The sequence below is a fragment of the Lethenteron reissneri genome, chromosome 49, assembly GCF_015708825.2.
Source record: "Lethenteron reissneri isolate LAM-NWPU_2019-01 chromosome 49, ASM1570882v1, whole genome shotgun sequence".
Taxonomy (NCBI): Eukaryota; Metazoa; Chordata; class Hyperoartia; order Petromyzontiformes; family Petromyzontidae; genus Lethenteron; species Lethenteron reissneri.
In genome coordinates this window covers 11068727-11093733 of record NC_083827.1, presented here as the reverse complement: position 1 = coordinate 11093733, position 25007 = coordinate 11068727, and the positions used below count along the sequence as shown (strand labels likewise).

Below are 25007 nucleotides of genomic sequence, written 5' to 3'. Positions count from 1 at the left end.
CAAATATACAGGCCTCGGGGTCGGGATCGAACCCACGACTTTCTGCATAGCAGTGAGGTCGTTAACATCTCGCCACCGTGGCGCCCTGGCCAACGTGGAAGAGTAGGCCAAATCAATCTCTAGAGGGAGCTGTCCAGAGTCAGAGCTTGCATTAATCATAACATAACATCAATATGAACGTATAGTGCAACATAAAGCATAACAATTTAGTATAAAAATTATATCCCCTTTTCAATCGACTGCTGGACGGTCTCCCCACAGCTCGTCATTCATGGGGGTTGTTTGGCCATACTTCACCACGATGCCCAGTGTGCGTTAGTGAAGGGGAGCTCCAAGGTGTCACTGGCCCACTGATGTTATCCGTGACCGGGAACTGAACCTCAGGTCGCCGGGTTCATAGCACAGTGCAGTGAAATATGAATAAGTCACGAAATAGGCATTAGTGTATATAAATACGTAAATTAACCTTAAGTGTGCAATATGTAACGCATTAGGTAATTAACGAACATGTAAAAAAAACATTTGGAGGAATGACATACGCACTGTTTGAGTGTGCAGTGCGTGTGTAACACGCAGTGTTTGACGTCAGACAAGCGGGCACTTCCCACGTGAAGCTACATTTAGCCTTGACTGGCAAAATACAGTGGTTGATGTTTATCATTGAGCAAGAGCCACAAAGTCGATGATAGTGATGAATATAATGCTCACAATCAAAAACGTAAGATTGCTCGTTCTATCAATTCATCATATGTATGCGGATAAATTCCGTACCGCTTGCTAGAAACGAGCGAATTACCACATTTAGAAAAATCTTGATTTCCCAATGCCGTGTTTCCGCGTGTGTCCCTTGTGTATGGGTGCCCCTGGGTTTCTGTCCAGAGCTATCCCAGCCCAATACTCAGTCAAGCGTCCTACCCCCCGGCCACTGCTCACTGATAAATATACAGTGTCCTCGGAGAGCAAAACATCTCCGCCTGCTCCAGCATCATCATCACAACTGCAGACGCAATGCAGGCATTATTAGGGCTCCCTTCACTCCAATAGAATTGCTACTGATGGCAATGATTATCACGGTTGGCTACGTACGGTGCGAAAGAAGGTAATGCATATATACATACAATGAGGGCTGGGGAGCTGGGGGAATGTATGGTGCTTGCGTTGGCGTTTGATGTCAAGGCATCGATGGTGCAGTCGGTGGTGGGGGCATTAACGATGCGTGTGATGGGAGTGTTGCTAGTGAATCTGACAGTCATCTCAGTCAGTCGAACCATGGCACCTGCTGGGTCTCCCCCGTGACCCCCTTATCAGCGAGCTTTCGACGCTTCAAGTGGCCTCAAAGTGCACCTGGTCTGGCACAGGCGCCGTGGTGGCGTCACCGCCACTTCGTGACGAATGGCTGCCTTTGTTGTTGGTGCAAAAGCGGTCTTGCGGTGGGGCAGCCATGGTGTTGGCTGTGGATTAATAATGGCGGCCAGTGGTGGTGGCGAAGTTTTGATGGTGCCGATGAGACGTTGATGGTTCCGAGTCGGTATCACCGTATTCTGAGGATGATGAGACACTCCGGAAAGTAAGCCGCACTCGAAACGCGTGTCCAATGCAGAACTGTGGTTATACAAATATGGTCACACACACACACAAACCTACCGCGTATCAGAGGCACCCCCAAATGATGCTTTCAAATACGGGGGTTGGGAGGGGGGCAGTGCGGCATATAATGCGGAGAATACGGTAATACCTTCGTGCTAGTTAAAACTAAGTTAGATTTGTATTTTACTAGGTAAGGCCCACTGAGCTATATAGCTCTTTTTCACAAGCAACTTGGCCACAAATAATTGCTAAAAGAAGTGGCTTATTCCGTGGGAATTTATAGCAGCCAAATACTCTAAACGCGTGACTTTATTATAAATGTGGAGGGGAAAACCGGAGGACCCGGAAAAAAATCCACGCGGCCACGGGGAGAGAGAAACGCAAACTCCAAATAGACAGCAGCAGCAGCAGGCGTCAGGGTCGGGATGGAACCCACGACCTCCTGCGCACCGGGCGAGGTGGTGAACATCTCTTGTAGCATATACTACAACATCTCACGAACATCTCTTGTAGCATATACTACAACACCTCACGAACATCTCTTGTAGCATATACTACAACACCTCACGAACATCTCTTGTAGCATATACTACAACATCACACGAACATCTCTTGAAGCATATACTACAACATCTCACCAACATCTCTTGTAGCATATACTACAACATCACACGAACATCTCTTGAAGCATATACTACAACATCTCACGAACATCTCCCCCAGCCACCGCGGTGCCCCCTGCAGTTGGTGCGGCTTCGGCGGCGACTTGGCCGCGGGTTGTTCACAGGGACCGCTGCGCTCGTGGTTAGTGGGGGGGGGGCAAGGGGGTGGGGGGGAGGGGCCAAGGCGGTGGGGGGGAGGGGCCAAGGGGGTGGGGGGGGAGGGGCCAAGGCGGTGGGGGGGAGGGGCCAAGGGGGTGGGGGGGAGGGGCCAAGGGGGTGGGGGGGAGGGGCCAAGGCGGTGGGGGGGAGGGGCCAAGGGGGTGGGGGGAGGGGCCAAGGGGGTGGGCCCAAGGGGGGGGGGCAAGGGGGTGGGGGGGAGGGGCCAAGGGGGTGGGGGGGGGCAAGGGGGTGGGGGGGAGGGGCCAAGGGGGTGGGGGGGAGGGGCCAAGGGGGTGGGGGGGGCCAAGGGGGGGGGGGGCGAGAGCGCTCCTGGCGGTGGCTCCGGGGCATTGACGGCGAGAAGGTGGAGGGAGGGGGGTGACGTCAGAGGAGGAAGGGAGAGCCGGGGGCGGGAGGAAGGGCAGCAGCAGCAGGAGGGGGAGGAGGAGGAGGGGGGGGAGGAGGAGGGGGGGGAGGAGGGGGGGGAGGAGGGGGGTGAGGGGGGGGAGGAGGAGGGGGAGGAGGAGGAGGGGGAGGAGGGGGGGAGGAGGGGGGGGAGGAGGAGGAGGGGGAGGAGGAGGAGGGGGGGAGGAGGAGGGGGGGAGGAGGAGGGGGGGAGGAGGAGGGGGAGGAGGAGGGGGGGAGGAGGAGGGGGGGGAGGAGGGGGGGAGGAGGGGGAGGAGGAGGAGGAGGGGGGGGAGGAGAGGGGGAGGAGGAGGAGGGGAAGGAGGAGGAGGAGGGGGAGGAGGAGGAGGGGGAGGAGGAGGAGGGGGAGGAGGAGGGGGGGGAGGAGGAGGAGGGGGGGGAGGAGGAGGAGGGGGGGGAGGAGGAGGGGGGGGAGGAGGAGGAGGGGGGGGAGGAGGAGGAGGGGGGGGAGGAGGGGGAGGAGGAGGGGGGGAGGAGGAGGAGGGGGAGGAGGAGGAGGGGGGGAGGAGGAGGGGGGGGAGGAGGAGGGGGAGGAGGAGGAGGGGGAGGAGGAGGAGGGGGGGGAGGAGGGGGAGGAGGAGGGGTCGGAGGAGGAGGGGGGGGAGGAGGGGGAGGAGGAGGGGTCTGAATAATTGACGTGGTGGTCGGGGGAGGAGGAGCCGCAGCTGCGTGGGAGAATCTCGCTGGAAGGTTTTATTTTCATTCGGGCTCGCGTCGCTGTTGTCGCCGGTGGAACATCCATCCCGTCTCCTCCTCCTCCTCCTCATTGCCTCCCCCCGCTCGCTCTGCTTCCCTCCATGCTGCCCATCAACGGAGACCTCACGTAAGTCGTGAGCGAGCAGTTGAGCGCCGTCGTTGTCCGACCGACTTCCCCTGGCCCCCTCTGAGAGAGACTGACGACGATGACGACGACGGGGACGCTCTGCCGGTGAACGCGCGTGAGCGGAGAGGCTCTCTCCTCGGTGCTCTGAAGATTCAATCCGTGTCGGTCAGTGTGGGTCCCCTTGCCCCGTGTGTACATGTAGCATGTACACACACGTGTGTGTGTGTGTACATGTAGCATGTACGTGTGTGTGTAGCCCTGCATGCAATGCAAGGCTACACACGCACGTACGTCATGTAAACGACGCGCCATGTACGTGGTGACACACGACTGCAATCACTACAGGCGCAGCGGGATATGCACACACAGTATTCTATATTGCATACTCGATTCTCTGTGAATACTCTATACGATGTACACGTGCATATACTGCAACACACACGTATTCTTTGTGAATATTGTGTACTCATTGGTATACACGATAGGTGCATACTCCACTACACATTCTATGAGTAATGTGCAATGTGTGTTTAGCTTATGCAATTTACATGCTAACTGCATTTACTACACACGTATACAGATGTTGTGTGTGGTAGTCGTCTATTGTATGGACACGGTCATAATGCAGTACATGTACACATGACATGCTACATGTACACATGACATGATACATGTACACATGACATGATACATGTACACATGACATGATACAGGTAGACATGACATGCTACATGTACACATGACATGATACATGTACACATGACATGATACATGTACACATGACATGATACATGTACACATTACATGCTACATGTACACATGACATGATACATGTACACATGACATGCTACATGTACACATGACATGATACATGTACACATGACATTATACATGTACACATGACATGCTACATGTACACATGACATGATACATGTACACATGACATGCTACATGTACACATGACATGATACATGTGCACATGACATGATTCATGTACACATGACATGATACATGTACACATGACATGATACAGGTAGACATGACATGATACATGTGCACATGACATGATTCATGTACACATGACATGATACATGTACACATGACATGATACATGTACACATGACATGATACAGATAGACATGACATGATACATGTGCACATGACATGATTCATGTACACATGACATGATACATGTACACATGACATGATTCATGTACACATGACATGTACAGGTAGACATGACATGATACATGTACACATGACATGATACATGTGCACATGACATGATTCATGTACACATGACATGATACAGGTACACATGACATGATACATGTACACATGACATGATACAGGTAGACATGACATGATTCATGTACACATGACATGATACATGTACACATGACATGCTACATGTACACATGATATGATACATGTACACATGACATGCTACATGTACACATGACATGATGCATGTACACATGACATGCTACATGTACACATGATATGATACAGGTACACATGACATGCTACATGTACACATGACATGATACATGTACACATGACATGATACATGTACACATGACATGATACATGTACACATGACATGATACATGTACACATGACATGCTACGTGTGTGTGTGTGTTTACACATTCGCAATATTGTACTGCATAGCGGTGAGCGTGCAGGAGGGTTTGTACTTTACTACTGTCACGGTAAATGGGAACAATGTGCACTGTAGTAGTAGACACTGCACATGCTCAGTACAGATGGATACAATACTGCAGGTGACGATAGGGGGGGACATCCTGCACACAGTCGTCACCACGTGCACGATGCACGCACGGTGCACACCACCACAGTGCAGTGCAGGGCACCAACTACTAAGATCATCACAGGGACGTGCAGGGCACCAACTACTAAGATCATCACAGGGACGTGCAGGGCACCAACTACTAAGATCATCGCAGGGACGTGCAGGGCACCAACTACTAAGATCATCACAGGGACGTGCAGGGCACCAACTACTAAGATCATCACAGGGACGTGCAGGGCACCAACTACTAAGATCATCACAGGGACGTGCAGGGCACCAACTACTAAGATCATCACAGGGACGTGCAGGGCACCAACTACTAAGATCATCACAGGGACGTGCAGGGCACCAACTACTAAGATCATCGCAGGGACGTGCAGGCACCAACTACTAAGATCATCACAGGGACGTGCAGGGCACCAACTACTAAGATCATCACAGGGACGTGCAGGGCACCAACTACTAAGATCATCACAGGGACGTGCAGGCACCAACTACTAAGATCATCGCAGGGACGTGCAGGGCACCAACTACTAAGATCATCGCAGGGACGTGGAGGGCACCAACTACTAAGATCATCACAGGGACGTGCAGGGCACCAACTACTAAGATCATCACAGGGACGCTCTATGGCAATGCACCTCGCATGCGCACGCCACGTCAGTAATGCAGAGTGCGCAGGGTTAGTTTGTTCGTGTTACTCCACAGCTCGATGAAGGGTCTGGTCGTGGGGGGGGGGGGGGTGTTTAAACCATACTTCACCACGCTGGTCAACCTGCAGTACTTGGATAGGCGACCCACCATGCATAACAGGTGTTACAGGCTTCTTCTTTCACGGGGCTGGATGATTCTTATACTCCTCACTAACACCGTGGGACGTGTAATGAGACGGTACACAACGCAGATGTACCCTGCGCCAGCATGGTAAGAAGTGTGCTGCGTAGGTATGAATTTAACCCCATACACTGATGCACCCGCACGACACAGATACATAGCACAGTCAACACCACGACTAGACTCTATCTGTACATCGTATTGCGCGTTAAACGTGGGGTGGGCGGGAAGTCCGTATACCCCCGCAGCTTCCGTGTAATACTGGCACAGGCAAGTGGGTGGTGGGTATGGCGACTTCCTCTCTGTGTCTGCATGCTCGCCACTTCATCCACCGGGGCCTCCCCCATTCGACCTACACACATTCCATGGGTGGTCGCTACTTCTCCACTGCTGTTCCCACGGTCTGGAACGTCTCCTGGCACAACCTGCTTGTCAAGCCCAGGCTAATGATCTGATTCCATCTGCCCAGTTGTGTTTATTCCGTACAAAAACAAACTTCCTTCCCCCGCACCCTGCTCCCCCTACATCTTAAGAAAAATCCATTATCTTTGCCTTAGGTGCAATGACATCCATGCCGCTCTCTGTACAGCGTATTGAGATGCAGTCACGTTCAGATGATGTAGACATTGCATTGTATACACCATGCATACCACACCTTGCTCGTGGCAACGCTACATACAAAACTCATGTATTGAATGCTTACACTACACACGTGTACCGCTTCATGCATGGCAAGTGCATACACGCGCCACACACACCGCACCGTACACTATACAAGCTGCAGTAACACATACACGGCATATGTACACACCTAACCAGTGTGTTATCTACACACGTAGTAATACACTATGCCCACAGTACATGTCACTAACGGTAATGCCCCACATAAATACTACAAATGCATATATTTACACTGCATACATAAGCACACACGTGCTATACTTTACAACGTACACAAAAGCATCCATGCATACATTCAGTGCACACATAGGTGCAGGGTAAACTATGTACAATGGTTATACGTGGACATCCACGCATCTCTGGAGAGAGAGTCAGAAAGTTTTGATAATTAATTAACATGAAACATATTTGGCACACACTTATTCTGACACCCAATCTTTAGTTTAGTGGTCATATACAGTGATAGTTTCACTTGGCATTGATGTGACTTGTGTATATTAACATTAAGGACGGTAATCCATGTGAATTTGTGACCTTTTGCTGTATGCAATTCTCAAAAACCTTTTAAAAACCCTCCTGGATATGTGCCATCAGCACAATCATGGCCAGAGTCACTATCCCTTTGAGAGCTGTGCCTGTTTGACTGTTCAATGCCACTCATGCGACCTTCACATCTTAACACCTTGTTCACGCACAGAGCTTTTGAACACAAGCGCATGTGTCGTTGTGCGTGCGGGTATGTACATGCGCACACGTGTATGTATGTACTTGGTCCCAAGGATAATGGAGCGAAGTGTTCCATCGTCTCTCCACCGAGCGAGCGAGAACCCCGCCGCGGATCCTGCCTCCGACGCCGACGCCGACACCGCCGTGCCCGCCGCGCCAGAGCCCGCATCGGCGAACGGGCCCGTCAAGATGAGCATCCCCCGCAACCTGAGCTACGTGTCGGACCTCTTGGAGAAGATGCACTTCTCCAACGAGAGCTCGGCGCTCTGCGCCACCAAAGAGGAGTGCGACGGCGGCGGCCCCGCGGCGGCGGCGGCCTCCAACGGGCCCAGCGGCGGCCACGGCGGTGAGGACGTCGCGCCTGCACAGGGCCCGTGCAGCGCTTGGGCAGAGATGCACGCCTTCGGCCGGCCGTGCGACTACATCATGATGGACAGCCCTGCGTCGCTACCGCTCCTGCGAAGGCGCGCCAAGTCACTACCCCCACCATCGGTGCGCGCCAAGCAGGCGGCAGCGGCGAGCGGCACGGTGACACCCAACACGCGCAAGCGCGTGCGCTTCGCCGACTCGCTGGGGCTCGACCTCATCAGCGTGCGCCACTACAGCAACAGCGAGGAGGTGTCCATCCCGAACCGCGTGCTCTCCCAGCTGCGCCGCGGCAGCGCAAGCGGTAGCGTGCCGCGCTTCGGCTACAGCCAGCGGATCGAGAGCCGCTTCCTGGAGCCGCAGTTTCAGCAGCCGGGCACGACGCCAGACTTCCTGGAGCGCGTGCGGTCACAGAAGGTGTCCCTCGAGAGCCTGGTGGTCACGTCGGAGCTTGGGCTGCACGGTCTCATTAGGGTGCTTAACCTGCACTTTGAGAAGTTTGTGTCGGTGCGCTATTCGCTCAACGGCTGGGCGACGCAGCAAGAGGTGGTGGCGACGTACGTGCCGGGTTCGAGCGACGGCCACACGGACAAGTTCGGCTTCTCCATCAAGACGCCGCCCTTCATGGAGGCAGGCGCGCTGATACAGTTCGCCGTGTTGTTCGTGTCCAAGGGTCAGCAGTACTGGGACAACAACGGCGGCGCCAATTACGTCGTGCGGTGCCACTGCCTCAAGCTGTCTCCGCCGCGGGACTACGAGGACTCGTGGATTCACTACATCTAGGACCCCCCCCCTCCCCCCCCGATGGATTTGCGGGGTCACTTCCACGTGTGAACGTGCGCATACGCACTCGGAGGATGCGAGGCGTGCGGAGGCGACGCGAGGGCGCCGCTCGCGGATCGTCGATTGAAGGCCACCGCGAGCACCGTCGTCAATTCAGCCGTAGCCTCCATGGACCGCGCGGCCGTGCCGGTCACAGCTAAGGGGCCATCGGTGGCATCGCACGCCTCACTGCCCCCTCCCCCTGCCTTTCCCTTGAGCGCCCTAAGGAGGGCGACCCAGACTGAGGGAAAATTATCCAACAGGGCCAAGGTGGATTTGAGGGGCCTGCTAGAGATTTGGGACGCAAGGAGGGGACGACGGGAAGGGGTTTTTTTTCAGCGTAATGGAATTCGATAATGGCAGCATACGTTTTGGGTTTTGAGTATTGATCACCTGGGTCCATTAACCATTTTTATACCGACGCTTTGGAGATTTGCTCACAGCCGTTTGTGTAAGGTGGTTAATTGACCCCATGGTTTTAAATTGTTAACACTATTGCACGTGAAAAAATAGTAATCAGTCAGACAAAAGGATGTGTAAGTAAACTGCTAAACTGCTGCAGTTGGCGTGTGCCCATGGGAGGTAACACAGACCAGGGTGGTCCGGTTATGGGTCCTAGAGGTAGGAGTCGCGAATGAAACGCATCGAGTTCTGCAGTGTGTGGCGTTCTGTCGCTTTGACGACGACGACAACGATGATGATTATTTATGGGCAGTGTGTTGCTTGTTACGGCGCCCGTGTGATTGTGGGGTCGGGTTCAGTGTGGACTGTGACTGTTGGCTTAGGAGGAGGCATAGGGCAGGCAACGATGTTCATTTAAATGCAAGTGTGGGGAAATTCACTCACCCAGATAGGGTGAACACTGAGGTCAAACTGGGGTTAATAACGGGCGTACTGTACCATGTTCGGGGAACATGAGTGTTGGTGAACATTTTTTTGTAATATCTACATGCGTCATCATCATTACCATTTTCATCATTTAACATCCTCGCGACCTATCAACATCAAGCAAATCATCATTGCTAGGGGTGTAACAACATATTGATTGATATTGGTTTGTAAGGCTCCCCAGCTAAGCGTTGAATTGCATATGTAGGAATTTTCATCGGCCATGATCGAGCCACTGCTGGATGAAGGCCTCCGAAGCCGTCCTTATTTCTCCACCATCTTGCGATGCAACGGTCCATTGCCCCCCCCCCATCTCCACGGTTGACGTCCTCTCGGGCGTTTCCTCCTTTGGCTGCGACTCTGACGTTAGGCTCGACCTCCGGCCATCATCCCAATTAGTGACAAGTCCTGGCCGAGCCCGTTTACTTTTTAATTTATCAATATGGTGCCTCTAACATGCATTATCTCTGTAATCTGTGCGGTTTATTTTTTGTGCCACGCAGTGTAAGTAAAAGCATGCACCTTTCCATGCTTCTGTGCACATGTTTCAGCTTTTGTTCTGCTGGGTCAACGTCCATGTTTCTGATTCACGTGTTGTGTTACTCATATTGAAATTATGTGCAAACATTACGTTTTGGAATAATGGAGTGAACAATATAATACCAGCGAGACGGTAAAAACGACGCATCGTGGAATAAGTAATAAATTATTGAGTAAAATCTAATCTCAGCCCTGAATCGCGGCAAGTCATTGTATCTCCTGGATGGAGGTAAACCATTGCAACCCTAATGATCAATGGAAATCGCCAATATCAGCATCAGCTGCAGCAGTGCAAAACCAACATTTTCATTATCATTAGGAGCTGCATTGGTAATTAATGCAGTGCTGAGTGAAAGCCTCACCCGTTCTGTATACCTCAAATTCATCTCCCTCTGTTGTGTGCTCCTTACATGTTTTTTTTATGTATTTTGTTTTCCATTCTTGGAATTTACCCATACCTATGTGCTTGCTGCTTCTATGCTCGAGAAAATGTATGTGGCCTTCATGTGTGTGTTTGCTATGTTCAGTTGTGAGCGGGTGTTTGTGTGCGTCCACGTGTATTTATGTGTGTATGTATGTACATGTGATGGTGAGTACGTGGTATGTTCTTGAATTGTATTCTGTAGTAACACTGGTCTGGGTGTATGTTTTGGGTGTGCTTGTTTGTACTGAAACTCGCCAGGTCAGTTACTGTCAGGTATATTCCTGCCCAGGCATGCATTGCTCTGTAATTTTCACTAAAGTTAAGCCTAGCATTGACATTTCGTCTTTTTCTTAGCATTTTTGTCATATTGTAAGATTCACTTTTATAATGCATATGACGTAGCCTAATTCATTATCACGAGATTGTCGACACAACCGCTCCATCTGCTCACGCTCTATTTGGATGTGACCTTAAGATTTGCAGCTCTAATTTTGGACCCGTAGTGTTCTAAATGCTACACTGGCACTTGCCCTACGACCTTGGCAACTTGATTGTATACTGGGACCTTACGAGAGAAACTGTACGAGTTGTGATGCGAGTCGGATGCATTTGCCTGTGTGCGCGCGTGTGTGTGAACCACTGCCGATCCCGTTGGCCAGATGTCCAAGGCTTGCATCCGGCTATTGCAAGGGACCTGCGCAGCATGTGCGCGTGCGCGCCAAAATTTGGGTGATATCCAATGACCCGGTTAGCTTCACGTTTGGAGCAGAAGCCCTGCACCGCCTTAGAAGGGTGACCGAAGGACAGCCTCCTTCTTGCTGGACGAGAGGGAGCTGCGTTTAGCACCCAGCAGTGCGCACTGGCCCTGAGTGACTGCTCTGACATTTAGCGCCCATGGCAGAGGAACGCTTTTAAAACGAGCCGCCCTGCTATGCTGGGTGTGGGGGGAGGTGGTGGGGGTGGGGTGGAGGCTGCCTTGAAAAGCTCACTCCATCACCTTGTGAATGGCAGAGGTAAAAAAAGACAAAGTTACAACTGGATGAGTGGCATCTTTTTTTTTTAAACGTCCGCGGATGCGCGGGGATGTGTGGTGGTGGTTTGGGGGCACGTGGAGAAGGCGCACGCCGGCCAACTGCTGTAGTTTGAAAATGTTGCTAATGTTGTTAATCCGGGAAAACGCACACACGCTTTGACTGCGCGGCGGCAACGAGGGAGACTGCGCCGGTATTGGGATCTACTGTCGATGTTTGACAATGCACCGACGAGCGACTGAAGTTTAAATCGTTTTCCGGCAACATAACACCATGCAAGCAACTGTGCTTGAGCGTGCACCGAGATGTAACAGCGCACACGCACGCACGCGTGTACCCCGTATGTACACAAGCAGTCAGCCTTATCCAGACCACCAGCTGCAAAGAACTGAATGTGTGGATATTTTGTCGTTTAGACAACCAACTGTAAGAGTTGACAAAATGTGGCCATTCCAACATATGCCACTTCGGAGCTGGTCTTCTGAATAAGGACGAGTGCTTTTGTCCGCACAACGCTGCACACCTTTGTGTGCGTGATTTTTATATGCTTGTTTCCAGCCTGCATTAATTGTCCTGTTGTGATGGGCTTTCTCGTAGTTTTGCAGTTGCGATTAAGTACACCTACAAGCGCAGTTTAGTGTCTATGAGCTCGGAGCTTTAAAATGTGCAAACACTGTGTTCACCTGAGAGGTGAAAGTGGAATAAACGCTGCACAATGAGCAGACTGTACACTGGGGCTTTTCAAATGTAAGAAAATGTAATCAAGCGAACACGAGTATTGCGACTTGAGATGGCGCGTGCAACGGTACCGCAGCAGAGATGTGTGTAGAGCAGCTTGCAATGCTCCTCTTCTCTAATGTACAGAATGACGGTCGTTTAGCCCTGCGCTGTTGGGAGTGCGCTACAGTGCGTGGCATCTGGAGGGATTGGAGAAATGTCACCATCGATCGGCCAACTTATTGTTCAGCATCTTTAATGGAATTAATTGGCTGCGTCGCACTGTTGTGCCATCAATCAAGGGAATTGTGTTCTGAAGAGGGAACTGGTTGAGTCGGGGAGTGAGGGGGTTAAAACCTGGGGTCATAACTCTGCTACTCACCACTGCCGACCATCTGTCTTCTCATACTCTACCGAGATTCGCTATTCCAATGCAAATTATCTGCTGATGCATCGCTCACAGCTGTTGATGGCAAACATCGACCAGTGTCTTTATTCAGAAGTTGGGTGACGTCCCTTTCATATTCTTCTTTCAGTTAACGTTTTCTCGTTATGCAAGGGAGACTTCGGTGTTACCCTCCAGAAAGGGTCCCTAACAAATACAGTACGTGAAACAGAATTTTACTTTCAAATTTGGTATCCGGACTATGGCATGGGCACAACAAGGGCCGCATCGGTATTTTATTTTTGTGAGTGACATCACAGGATCTTGAGGGACCAATTTACAACAGTCGGCACGCTTTGGTAAGAACAACAGTCGGCACGCTTTGGTAAGAACAACAGTCGGCACGCTTTGGTAACAACAACATCGCACAGATTTGAAGCTCGTGGCTCCATTTCGTACGTTGCCAAAAAGCAGTTTTCCGTGGACCTGGTAGGAAACTGCCCAAATTGACAGAGCATTGCATAGGTCTGGCCATGTTTGCACCACATATTTGCGGAAACTAGCTTAACCACAACACAATGGACAGCAAAAGGATCGTGGGATAGGAGTTGCTCTTTTAGGCTCCTTGCTGAAAGAGACACGGCTGTGTGAATTGTTGAACACGAATGAACATGGCTGCTGCAACCCCAGGAGAATGTAAATCTACTACCAGTTCATAAAACATTTAAAAATATATTTTTACTTGAAAAAATATTTACAACCCCTTTGTCAGCGCCTGCTAGATGAAGGCTTCCCCACGCCCTGTTGGTCATAGGGGTCCATTTGACCGTTACCTCGTGCTGGTTTGTGAAGGGAAGGCAACTACTGCTTCAGATAATCGCTCATCACTGATGTTAGCCGTGGCCCGGCAGAAAACTCGGGTCACCAGCTTTATAGCGCAGTGCGCAAACCACTGCGCCACTGCTTTGGCGTGGTATGCACTGCACTCTATCCACCCTTTTCCCTGTCCCATATTTATTTTATATCTCTTTAAATTGCGAGCCAAGTGAGAAGTTTCACTTCAGGAGTTCCACGACTCTGTGCAACAGCTCCTTATTTCCGATGGAGAAAGCTGACCCTGCACAGTTGCTTCTGAGTTCACGTAAACCTTGGTCTGTACACACCGCTTCTGAATTGGTGCTGTCTGACAAACTATGGGTTAAAGCTTTACACACCTGAAGCAATTAAATGAAAATGCAGAGAGAGCTCGGCAGAGCGACAGTGGATGGGAGCAGTAGTACTAAGCCACTTGCTTTCCTTGAGCCGAGATTGGCTTGGAATGGTCACATCACTGAGCTTGTTTCAGTGTGTGCTGCGAAATGAGTAAAACTGTACTGCAGTCTGTGGTTGCCCTATGGAGAGAATGGCCACTACCAGGGGAATGTAGAGTTTTTTTTTTTTATATGGCTGGCTTGAACCTCCCAAGAGAGTTTAAGACTGCCTTATTGATCAGGGAGACACGTTGAAGTCATTGTAGTTTATTAAAATCGATTTTTGGGTTAGGCCTTGTTAACAAAAATACATTCATCATATTAATGGCTGTAAAAAGCTACGTATTAAATTGTAGTCTATGTAAACACTTTTGATTACTGTTTTTTGGGAAGTCAGCAATGGTTGTGCATAAATTGGCCCCTGTCTTGATAATGTGGAATTGCCACCACTGGTCCAGGACCACCAACAGAGATGAGCACTGACCAGTAGTCATGTGAGTTGGGAGTATTTTTTTCCCATAATATCATGTGGATAAAAGGTATTCTGCAGATAACTTAATAACACTTCAATGTGCTCGGGAAAAATTAAGATCACGCTCTGACTGGATGTTAAACATTACACACTGGACAGGGTGAAATCTATCTCAGTTGAACGACAGTTGGTGGTTAGAGAGAAGCGGAAAGAGCACTGCAAGGAGATATAATTAAAGGAAATGGTCGTCCCCCCAACAGGCCTCAAGGCCAAAGGACTATATAAGTAGATGCATTGATATGCTCTAATCGAAATTGAATTATATTGCAATTGAAAACAACAACAACAGTGACTGCAAGTGTACCCAGCATGTGCTTGGTAAGAGATACACCCACGATCGAGTTGGCCTGGTTGTCATGGGGCCTAACGCATCTGTCAAAGCATCGAGCCACCTCCCCTTACCGGCCTGGTTTGAACCCCAGGGGGCCACATAGAGCGGAATTAATTGTCACGGTCGGTGAGCTTTATAATAATGATGACAATTTCTCTAGCACCGTAATATGGAAAGCCATCACAAGGGCACTTGGTCACGAATTCCAAAGTCAAAATGTCTCCCTCACTCAAAAACGCATAGGGCGGGCACTGTCCCTCAGTTGGTGGCCCTGAGCCAGTGGTGGAAATTCCACGTTCCTATGGCAGGATACTATAGAGCACGATCACTGATGACTGCACAAAAGCAGTTGAACATTATATTTGTGCTGGAATTTGTCGCGGCCAGCTCTTGAGGGTCTACCAGTGTCGGACACAAAAGGGAAGTCCATAAGAAACGAAACCTAATGGAGCGACGTCCTCGAAATGCTATGCTGATAGCACAATTGGTGTGTAATTGAGTAGAGAGTCAAATAATAACAAAATTTTTTAATCCTCAACAATAATGTGCAGTTTAATGACAGCCCATTCGTAAATGCCTCGCGGAGGTCGGAGATACCCACTGAGATGAGAACTTCGCGCTCGGGATAATGAAATTATGTGCACGTCGTGGGTGAATTCCCAAGCCTGGAGGCGCGCCGGCTGATTTTAATTTTTGTCGTTGATTTAAGCCCCCCGCCACCACCATAGCACCAGCACCTTAATAACCTACTTTTAAAAGAACACTTTCGTCAATAACAATGCCTTCAAAGAATATATATAATCTTGATTTGAAGCTTTCGTGACTGCAGGAATCCATACTCTTTGGTTCTTTCGGTAAAGTAACGTAGGTAGAAAATAAAATAATGTCACGACGTTTCGGACGCTTGTGTTGCGCCCGAAACGTCGTGATTTATTTTATTTTATACCTACGTGACTTTACCGAAAGAACCAAAAAGTATAATATATATAATAGGAGACATTTGGTACAATGGCCCTTCATATGCTACCAAGGGCCATTTAACACAACTCCGCCAATGATATATTTTCTCCCTCGTAATGTGAAGGAGATTCGGAAACTTGTTCTTTTTTAACGCAGTGTTTTTGGCGAATATGAGGCGTTTTGTTGTTCATTAATTATGCTTGTGCACCACTGCCAACGCAGCAGGATCACCAAATGTATTTTTTACATGTGTTTTGTTGTTGTTAAAGGCACTCTCTGACGTGAATCACCCTTTATGAGATGACGGATACCGGGGGAGGAGCGGCTTCCGTGGTGCCTATCGACGGCCTCCTTCCTGGGTTGTTGGCTGTGTTGATGGTTTGTTCTATGGGCCTTGTCCAGCTCTCAAGTTATGCAGGAGGACGTGGGTTCAATCCTGACCCATGACGCCTGCTGATTCTCTAGAGTTTGTGATCGCGAGGATTTTTCTTCGGGTCCTCCAGTTTTTCCCTCCACATTTAGAACGTGCATATTTAACAGTATTTGGCTGATATATATGTCCACGTGATGAGCAACTTCTTTGAGCTATCATTTGTGACCTGGTCGTTTTTGTAAAAGAGCGATATAGCTGCACCCTCTCTGCAGGAATGTTCAAGTGTCTAGTTAATCGGTTCATGTGGAGAAGCTCTGTGGATCATTCTCAGGATTGTGAGAGATGGTGGTGGCTCAGGCAGGCCTTCAACCCAGCAGGGGATTGATCATGGCTAACTATGATGATGATGATGGGAGTGTGTGTTTGTGTTGCTATATTTATTGTGGGTGGCATCAAGAGGAGAAATAATGTTGCATCTGTTCCGGAACTCGCAGCAACTTTGTTGCAAAATCTGGAAAAGGCTCCGTGTTGCCATGGCCAACAGCGATGTGATTGGCTGCGTGTGATCACGTGAGATGGATACAGTTGTTATGACAACACAAAGGCAAAGATAAATATGGCGGCGAATGTTAAAGCACGCAGGTGTTAAATATTAATAATGTACTTGATAAATATATCTTTATGATGGTAAATAGTACACTCATTATAAATTATACATAATTTCGTATTAAATTTTATTCATGTAAAATTCCTTCATGTTTTAATACAGTTCATTATTGGACCTGGCTCAGGTTGTAGCTCATTATTAACAGAGTTAACGCTCCCAATGAGATGCGGTTAGGGCAGGGGTCGGCACCCTGTGGGTGCAGAGCCGCATGCGGCTCTTCAAAGGACTCCTTCGTGACGTCAGTTATTAACTACCACCGTCTCATATTCACATGCATTGCAGCTCTTTAAATATGGAGTTTTTTTTTACCGAATTCGAAAAATATGGCTGTTCTTATTGTGCTTTCCGACTCCTGGGTTAGGGTCCATCGGTGATCATATTCGTAGCCGGGCGGTTACCCGCAACCTTCAGCTGACATTGGGCAAGGAACCACGTCAAATTAAGGAGCCATGTTCAACGATATTGACTTTGGTGTCCGTAATCTGATGAGCAACAGGAGCACGTGGATCAGGGAACAAACACAAACCAGAGACGTCACATTGACAAGAGGACTAAATGGGCTCGGGGTAGGACACATCGCCGGACGGAATGATGGGATGGCAACGGTGTGGAAAGGCCTTCATCCAACAGTGGCATTGACAATGGCTCATGATGATGAAGACGAATATGTTGAGAGTTCGGCGATGGAAGCTTCTCCGTGTGGCACACTTGGGCGGTGGGAGCGTAATGGAAACGCCTCACACTGTGGTGAGAGTGTCCCAGTCGCGATCAGAAGGTCAAGGGTTACAATTCCGGTCGGGGTGTGGTTGGATTGTCATCCCTTCTGGTTGGTTAAAATTAATAGCACCACTTTGGTGAAAGTACACAGCAGTTCTTCGAATACACTGGTCCCCGTCGTAGGAATGTGGAATTCCCACCACTGGCTCAGGGCCGCCATTGAAGATGACACGTGGACGTTTAGCCGTCGGAAGGTGAAAATCACCCGGTTATCTTGTCAGGACAATCGAGTTACCATGGGCTCGGCGTGTTCCGCGTGTACACAGGGTGGGTGGACATTCTGGGCCTTGGACAAAGTTGCGAGAGACGGTGCCTTGGGGACGTTTGAGTAATGAGAATTGCTTGTGCAGGAGGATTGGGAGCATTCTGCGAGAGAGAGGGAGACGGCCAGCACTGTACCGTGTGGCATGTGCGGGTGAATGAGCCTCGGTATTATTTTTATACGTAAACACGCACGTGATGAACACGCAAGCGCGCAGCCAAAAAAACACCGGACACGGGGATGCGCGCACGTGCACTCCAGCAATGCTCTAAGAAATCACCGAGTCTCCAGAGCGGGTGTCTCGTGGCTTTCCCGGCCTTACGTGCGAGCATTTGCTGTGGTGGGTTCCCCCCCCCCCCCCTCACATTGTTTGATCGCAATACATTTTGCTATCACTTGGCCGGGATTCCCATTGACTGGACGCACGTGTTACGACCCTCTTTCATGTGCCTCGCCAGTGACTCGACATTTCAAGTTGTTGTACACGTACAGCAAAGGGGCTGTTGTCTGGTACAGCCTTAAGCAATATGCGCGCCGGCGAGACGAGTGGCCGTTAGACTGGCGCCGCGCCATGAGAATGTCCATTAGTTCAGGGTCCGTTAAGGGTGACGAGATGGCCCCAGATGCATTGCAACCTTAGATAACACATCTCACTCTTTGCCTTTGGATTATTATGCAATAATAAGTCAGGGAAGGCGATTTTGTTGAAGTCACTTGAAGGAAATAACATTCTTTCCGTCAGCCTGTTGGTTATTTTTCCACGTTGATGTTTGCCAGTAGCATTTGTTTATAAGTTGATAATTTTGGACCAATTTCATCTTCGCTCTCTTTACATCCCTCCGCCTCTCTCCACCTAGCAGTATAAAATTGGTACGCCACAATTAAGTTGATTTTGCAGATCGTGTGTAGAGGGTTAAAGTGTGGGTACTATCCTGCCTTCCAAGACGTCCGGTCAGCCAGCGTGGAAGAGTAAGCCAAATACCCTCTAGGCCGCTCCCCCTGTAGTAGAATCTCATCGGCAAGGTGTGCACGCTGATTGGCTGCCTTGTGCAAAGCCTGCTTTCAGTTGGCGATCTGACCCACAGTCTTCGCCCGATCCAGATTGGCTGTAGCACTGCGTGCGTTTGATGTCACGATTGTGATTTATTTATTCGCGTGTCTAAAATATCCGCGTGCGTGGGCCATGGCGGAGACGCTCGCATCTTGAATTTCCATCCTCTGGCCTGCCGGCAGAACGCCAATCTTTTGACTACTTACTGTAGTGGAGTCGACATAAAACTTTCATGGGGAAGCGAAGCCGTGCAGTGCTCATGCCTTAGCGCAGAGCCTAAATCTCATTAATAAATGATTGGACTCGCGTTGTGCCCATCACCACTGGGACATCTTTTGGATGAAAACAACGAGCAGTTGACAGTGAGGACCGTCCTTTCTCTTGAGTGCTTCCTGCCGAATACGTTACAAGTTTTTTTTTTTCAATGAAATACATGGAAAGATCTGCAGCCTTTCAGGCTTTAAGTGGGCGCCACGTTAGGCTCTCTGCTGCATGCTTTAGCATTTAATTATAAGTGCGGTAGTGCTCTCGACTGTCTCTGGACATCAGAATTATTATCTATCCAAAGTGGTGAGCCAGGGACGAATTTAAATGACTCGAATGTGCAGAACAACAGGGATGCACGAATGGTACAGGCTGGGGACATTCCCGCAGTAGGTCCCATCTGCTGTATACTAAGTACAAGTGGAGCCCTGCAATTGCTTGCTCTACAACTGTTGGCGGAAGAGCCTCCGTTCAAGGGAGCTCTTGGCCGACTCTTCCATGTTGACCAGATGTATTGGACGACGATCTGCTCGTCTTGTTTAGCAAAACATCACATAGGCCCAGGGCCAAGAGGCTACACAGTTTTCAGAGGGTCGTGAAAGGAAACGGTTTACACTCAACGTAAACCGTTTTTTTTTATTTTGAATGACCGAGACAAAAAGTATCGGTGCCTCCCTGCGCAAACTACCATAGGGTGGTACTCATCTTCTATTAGCTGCCCTGAGCAATTGATGGAGATTCCACATTCTTGGCCAGGTCAAGTCTTTCAACAGGACGACCACCATTGATGACTTTGCACATAGTGCTCATTTTATCGCCATTGGACAAATGATGGGGTTGAGTCAACCTTCAGCTTATTGTAATTCGGGTGCTTTGCCACAGCGCTTCGTATGTGTAGGCAAATTGCAAGGAACTACAATTTTAATACCGTGGCTTCAGAGAGTTTGCAACGTGAGAGTGTCTTGCATAAGTGGAGGCAGATGTGTGGGCTGATGGTGAAATGTGGCACTCACTCAGGGCGACAGTTTTTCGTGAACTTGAGCAGCCCGTGTGCGCCTCGTCGTGTTGTGACGTCATCACGGTGACTGCCGAGAACTTGTTGCGAGATTCGCAGGAACGAAGCGCTCGCTGGTGCCGCTCTGCTAAAAACGTCGCCACATCTTGCGCGTTGCTCGTCACGCGTCACGCTCGCGTGGTCAGTTTTGTCGACAGACGCGACCGGGTTGCTGCTTCCCCCCCCCCCCCCCCCCCCGTCTAGAAATAGCGCTGTGTGTGTGTACCGCGCAGTCAGTCTGGTTTCCAAGGTGAAGCACGCACTCGTGCCCGCTGGTAATGATGCCTCTCCCGCTAACGAGGTCCATTAGCGCTATCCAGACAGCATTTACAAACGGCTGGGGGCACGGCGATCTGATTGGGTGACGTGGCGAGATCGCGGCGGGGAAAAGTTGCAGACATTCCTAGGAATAGTGTGAGCCGGGCAGCAATCAGTATCTGAAAATGTGCTGATTGCTATTAATGGCCTGATCTGATTAGACTGCTTCTTGTGTTACCTTCGTGAGCGAATTTGTGTGAAGTTAGGGCGTGCGTAGGCACGTCTCGGTGCAAATCGTTCGGCGTGGCAGGGATTTATGCGCGGAGCAGTCGTCTTGTACCGCTCGAGGTTAAAATCCTGGTTGGGACGCGACGACAAAACGGACGTCACTTTGTGTGTGAGGAATCGCAACGGAGGTTGTCGTACCAGGGACGGCGCCTGTCAGGCGAATGTGGAATTTTCTGCCAATGACTCACAGGGCAGCCAATGTAGTTGAGAACGTCTCCATTGGTTTCTATTTGTAGCTCCGGATTGAGGAGAACTGCAACCTGGAGCCATGACCTGCCACTGCAGCTCATCGCTTGAGCCGACTTGCAAATCTTGCCTCGTGTGTACGTGAGAGCCGTGACCGCATCCTTTTACGCCACGGAGGATGAGTCACCGCCGCGCCTCCCTGGACATTGCATTATCTTACAAATCCGCGTTCTCACGTAGTGTCATCTAATTGGGGGTGAGGTTTTGCAAGTGGGATAGTGGTGTAATATCCATTTCCTGTTGGTGAGGCACTGCTTATGAATGAGACCCACGTTTCATTGGATGATGGACGTAAACACAATATTACTATCTTGCAATAATATTTGGAATGTGAACTGCAATGCATTGTAGATTAATTGCTGCAATGAAAGATGGTGTTTGGGATTGGGTAAAGTGTTATAGTTAGGGGTAGGGTTATGGGTTGTGAAAGGGATCAAATCCAAACCAAATGTTGTGAAGCGTTGGAGTGACATCATAAATGTGTTTTGAAATTTTTGTATTGCAGTGATTGGGGTGGAATGGTGGCACAGTGGTGAGCACATTGCACTATGAACTCGGTGGCCTGAGTTCAATTTCCAGCCACCGATAACGTCAGTGGCGAGTTATAGCTGCACCGGTCGCTCGGCACCCTCTTCACTAACCCACATGGTAAAGTACAGTCAGATAACCTCTATGACAAAGGCTTGGGGAGGCCTTCCTCCAACAGTTGATACTGCACTGTATAATATTACATTTTATACAGTGCAGTTGTGTAGTTTGGGGTTAGTGTTGAACTGTCACTGTTAGGCACAGGGATAACCGCTGGGCTTATAGGTCGAACCGTGGATGGGCGCAAGCCAAACCCCCAACTCTCATGACGCGCGCGATCCCACAATGATTTTTAGTTTTTGTGTGTCACGCCACGATTGTAAACCGGCCCTGGGCCTTTGGCAGTGTCTGCAAGCGGTTTACAGAATCCGCATTGTGTTACCGAGGACATTGTTGAGGGTAGAGTAATATTTATCTGTTTATTTTGGGACTACCGCCCCCATTGCTGCATAGCAAATGCGCCCCTGTAGATAACCAGTTCTCCGTGGAATTAGTGGTGTTACTAAATCATTGGCTTAGTTTGCACAGTCTGCTAATTTACCAAGGTGCATCATCGGGTTTTAATCATCTTGTGATATCATCGCGCACAGGAGGAGGAGGTCGTTATGTGCCCAGACCATAACGTGAGTCAAAATTTTAAATGAAAAAAAATCTGCTAGCAAAAGTTTTAATAGAATCACCGTATAAAATGGCGTGTGTGTGTCACTACTAAGTTGGTCTCCCTTGCGTAAAAAAGGTAATGGATCTCATTGGGCTCTTGCTTCAGTAATTATAGGACCTTGGCTTGAAATGAAATAAGTATTTGTGACCCCGGGTACACCGAGCGCTCTCCTGTTGTAGAGACCCGTGTGTATTTATTAAGTGGTTGTGTGCAGATAGGATAGAACGAGTTGGTGCTCTCAGAGCAAATTGAAGGGATTTAGACGAGATATGTACCAGCGTGGTTAAGACATCCACGCAATCGCTGCTGGCCCTGACTTATGATGTCATGTCTCCCCGATGCGGTTTTCGGGTTTGGACCGCATGTTGTCCGGTACGATGTCCAACGTTTCGCATGCCCTGGGAGGCTGTTCAGGAACGGGTTTGTTCCTTGAACACCTTCAATTCAGTTTCTGTTGAAGCTCTCGGCACGTGGAATACAAACTTAAAACGCGAAGACACTAACAGACGCATCGGAGAGATATTTCGTCAGACTCTCGCAAAATGACAGTGGGAATTATTATCACGTGACATTTTTATCCATTAGAAAAAGATACACGCTGAATCTCGGTCAACTCGGGAGAGATCCGTTGGGTGTTGGGCTAATTCCTTTTTGAGTAGTTTTGCAATAGAAAAGATGTTCTGCATACACTATTTGCATATACTTTAAACACACGAGAATGACGAATACACCGCACCCCGTATATATTACAGCTTCACCAGAAGACAAACCACAGATTATCCGTCGCGCTCACACGGTGTTCATGGATGTGTTCATGTTGCCGTCTAACGTCAGCTTTGTGAATGCAGTCGAAGCTGGATATAACCAAACTACCTTCGGAGCAAGGCCACGTGTGCTTATATCCACAGTAGCGTGTTTGCATCAGATGTTGCCATTCACCCTGAGCGGCAAGGTGGCCCAGTGGTAACCTCGTGGCCCACAGCATTCCTGGGTTCGATTCACCGACTCGGGGTGCCTTTCTGTGTGCAGTTGCTAAATTCTCCCCCGCTCTTCTGCGTGGATTTCCTCCGGGTTCGCCGGTTTCCTCCCATATTTACAAAAAACAACCCCATACAATTTAGTGCACCTAGGATTGACCAAACATCTTAATGCTGAAAAATGAAACGGCAATTTGCTCAAAGTGTGATGACTGTGCGCACAGCAGTAACATCGCCTCCTGCTGTAAAGATGTTTTTGTGAGGCCCCTCCTGAAAACGATTCCTGAGACTGGAGGCATTCCCTCGGCAAAAAAATCGTAGTAACAACAACCTTCCGCCCACCAGCGTGACAATGTAAAAACGTGTGTTGCTTACATCAGAACGGAGCATGTGGTAGGTGTGCTTATATCCAGCTTCTACTTTACGACGATTTGCTAAGGAGTTTAAAAAAATCCGCTGTAAGCGCACGATGGTTGAGTGGCTGTGTGTGTGGGGGGGGTCTGTGTGTCATTGTTCGTGGCAGATGTTGTTGAGTGTGCGGTGAAACTTGAATGCCCCAAAAAGTGTCGTGTGGAATTTAACGCACAGGGTACAAAAATAAATTTAATCTATTTAAAAACAACTATCGTATATATAAAAGAAAAATAGAGTGACTATATATATACAGAAACTACTGGGTTTAAAATTTGTGAACAGAGTGAGTTTATGTACACGATTATAAATGTTAATTATCTGTGCACTTTTGATTAGCTAGCGTTCGTGACTTGGGTGAGATTGTATTTGAGAGCGGACTACCGGTGCAATTCAGAGTGAGGCTTAAGGTGCGGCCTAATGAGTTACTCTTCTCTACCTACTACAGAGAGAGATGACCCCTTTGCATGGAAGGTTACCGACAGATGTATAAGTGTGGTTCTTGCTGTCCCCACTCGTACAAGGTCAGTATATATTGGTCAAGGTCTCAGTCCTGCTGTTAAGACTCGACTTGCCATGATACCACAGGACATCAAATTTCACAATGTGACGTTTTTCACAAAATTATGAATTCAAATGTATTCCCATGAATTTGTAATTGTGTTTCACATTTTATCGTTTTTGTTTCTGTGCTTTGCTGTACTTCTCGTACGAATAAAAACGACTTAAACGTTATTCAACCGCAGTCCGCTCGACAAACGCCTGTCTTTTTAAATCCTTTATATTAAGTTCGCGTGCTTGCTTGCTTGCTTAGGACCGTGCAAATCTTTCGGTCGTTTTTTAACCCACTTCCCGTGATCCAATCGAGCTGACATTTTCCACACAGACTCGTTGTGCCAGACAATTATTGTTCGTGAAAAAAATTCCCAAAATTTTACACTTTTTAGGCAAAAAAAAATTATTTTACATATATTCAAATAGAACGCATTCATGGCTTTGACTGAACGTCAGAGTGTAAGAGCCCAGAGCGTAACCCCTCCACAGGCCGTGGTGGAGTAGCGCAGTTGGTAGCGCCCTCGCTTCCCATGCCAAAGGTCGCGGGATCGATCCCCGCGTCCTCCACAGGCGAATATATTTTTAAATCCTTTATATTAAGTTCGCTGCCACGCAT

The 25007-nt window shown here is 49.2% G+C and overlaps 1 protein-coding gene across 2 annotated transcripts; it reads left to right on the top strand.

Moving 5' to 3' along the window:
* The first annotated feature begins 3511 nt into the window (after positions 1 to 3511).
* On the top strand, positions 3512 to 24571 carry LOC133354952 (protein phosphatase 1 regulatory subunit 3D-like). Of its 2 annotated transcripts, none has more exons than XM_061572176.1 (2): positions 3512 to 3657; positions 7767 to 24571. In XM_061572176.1, the coding sequence occupies exons 1-2, from the start codon at positions 3632 to 3634 to the stop codon at positions 8860 to 8862; spliced, it is 1122 nt and encodes a 373-aa protein (XP_061428160.1). In that variant the 5' UTR covers positions 3512 to 3631; the 3' UTR covers positions 8863 to 24571. The 2 variants fall into 2 exon arrangements, with proteins under 2 accessions (XP_061428160.1, XP_061428161.1); XM_061572177.1 differs by having other exon boundaries at positions 3553 to 3822.
* The last annotated feature ends 436 nt before the right edge of the window (positions 24572 to 25007 follow it).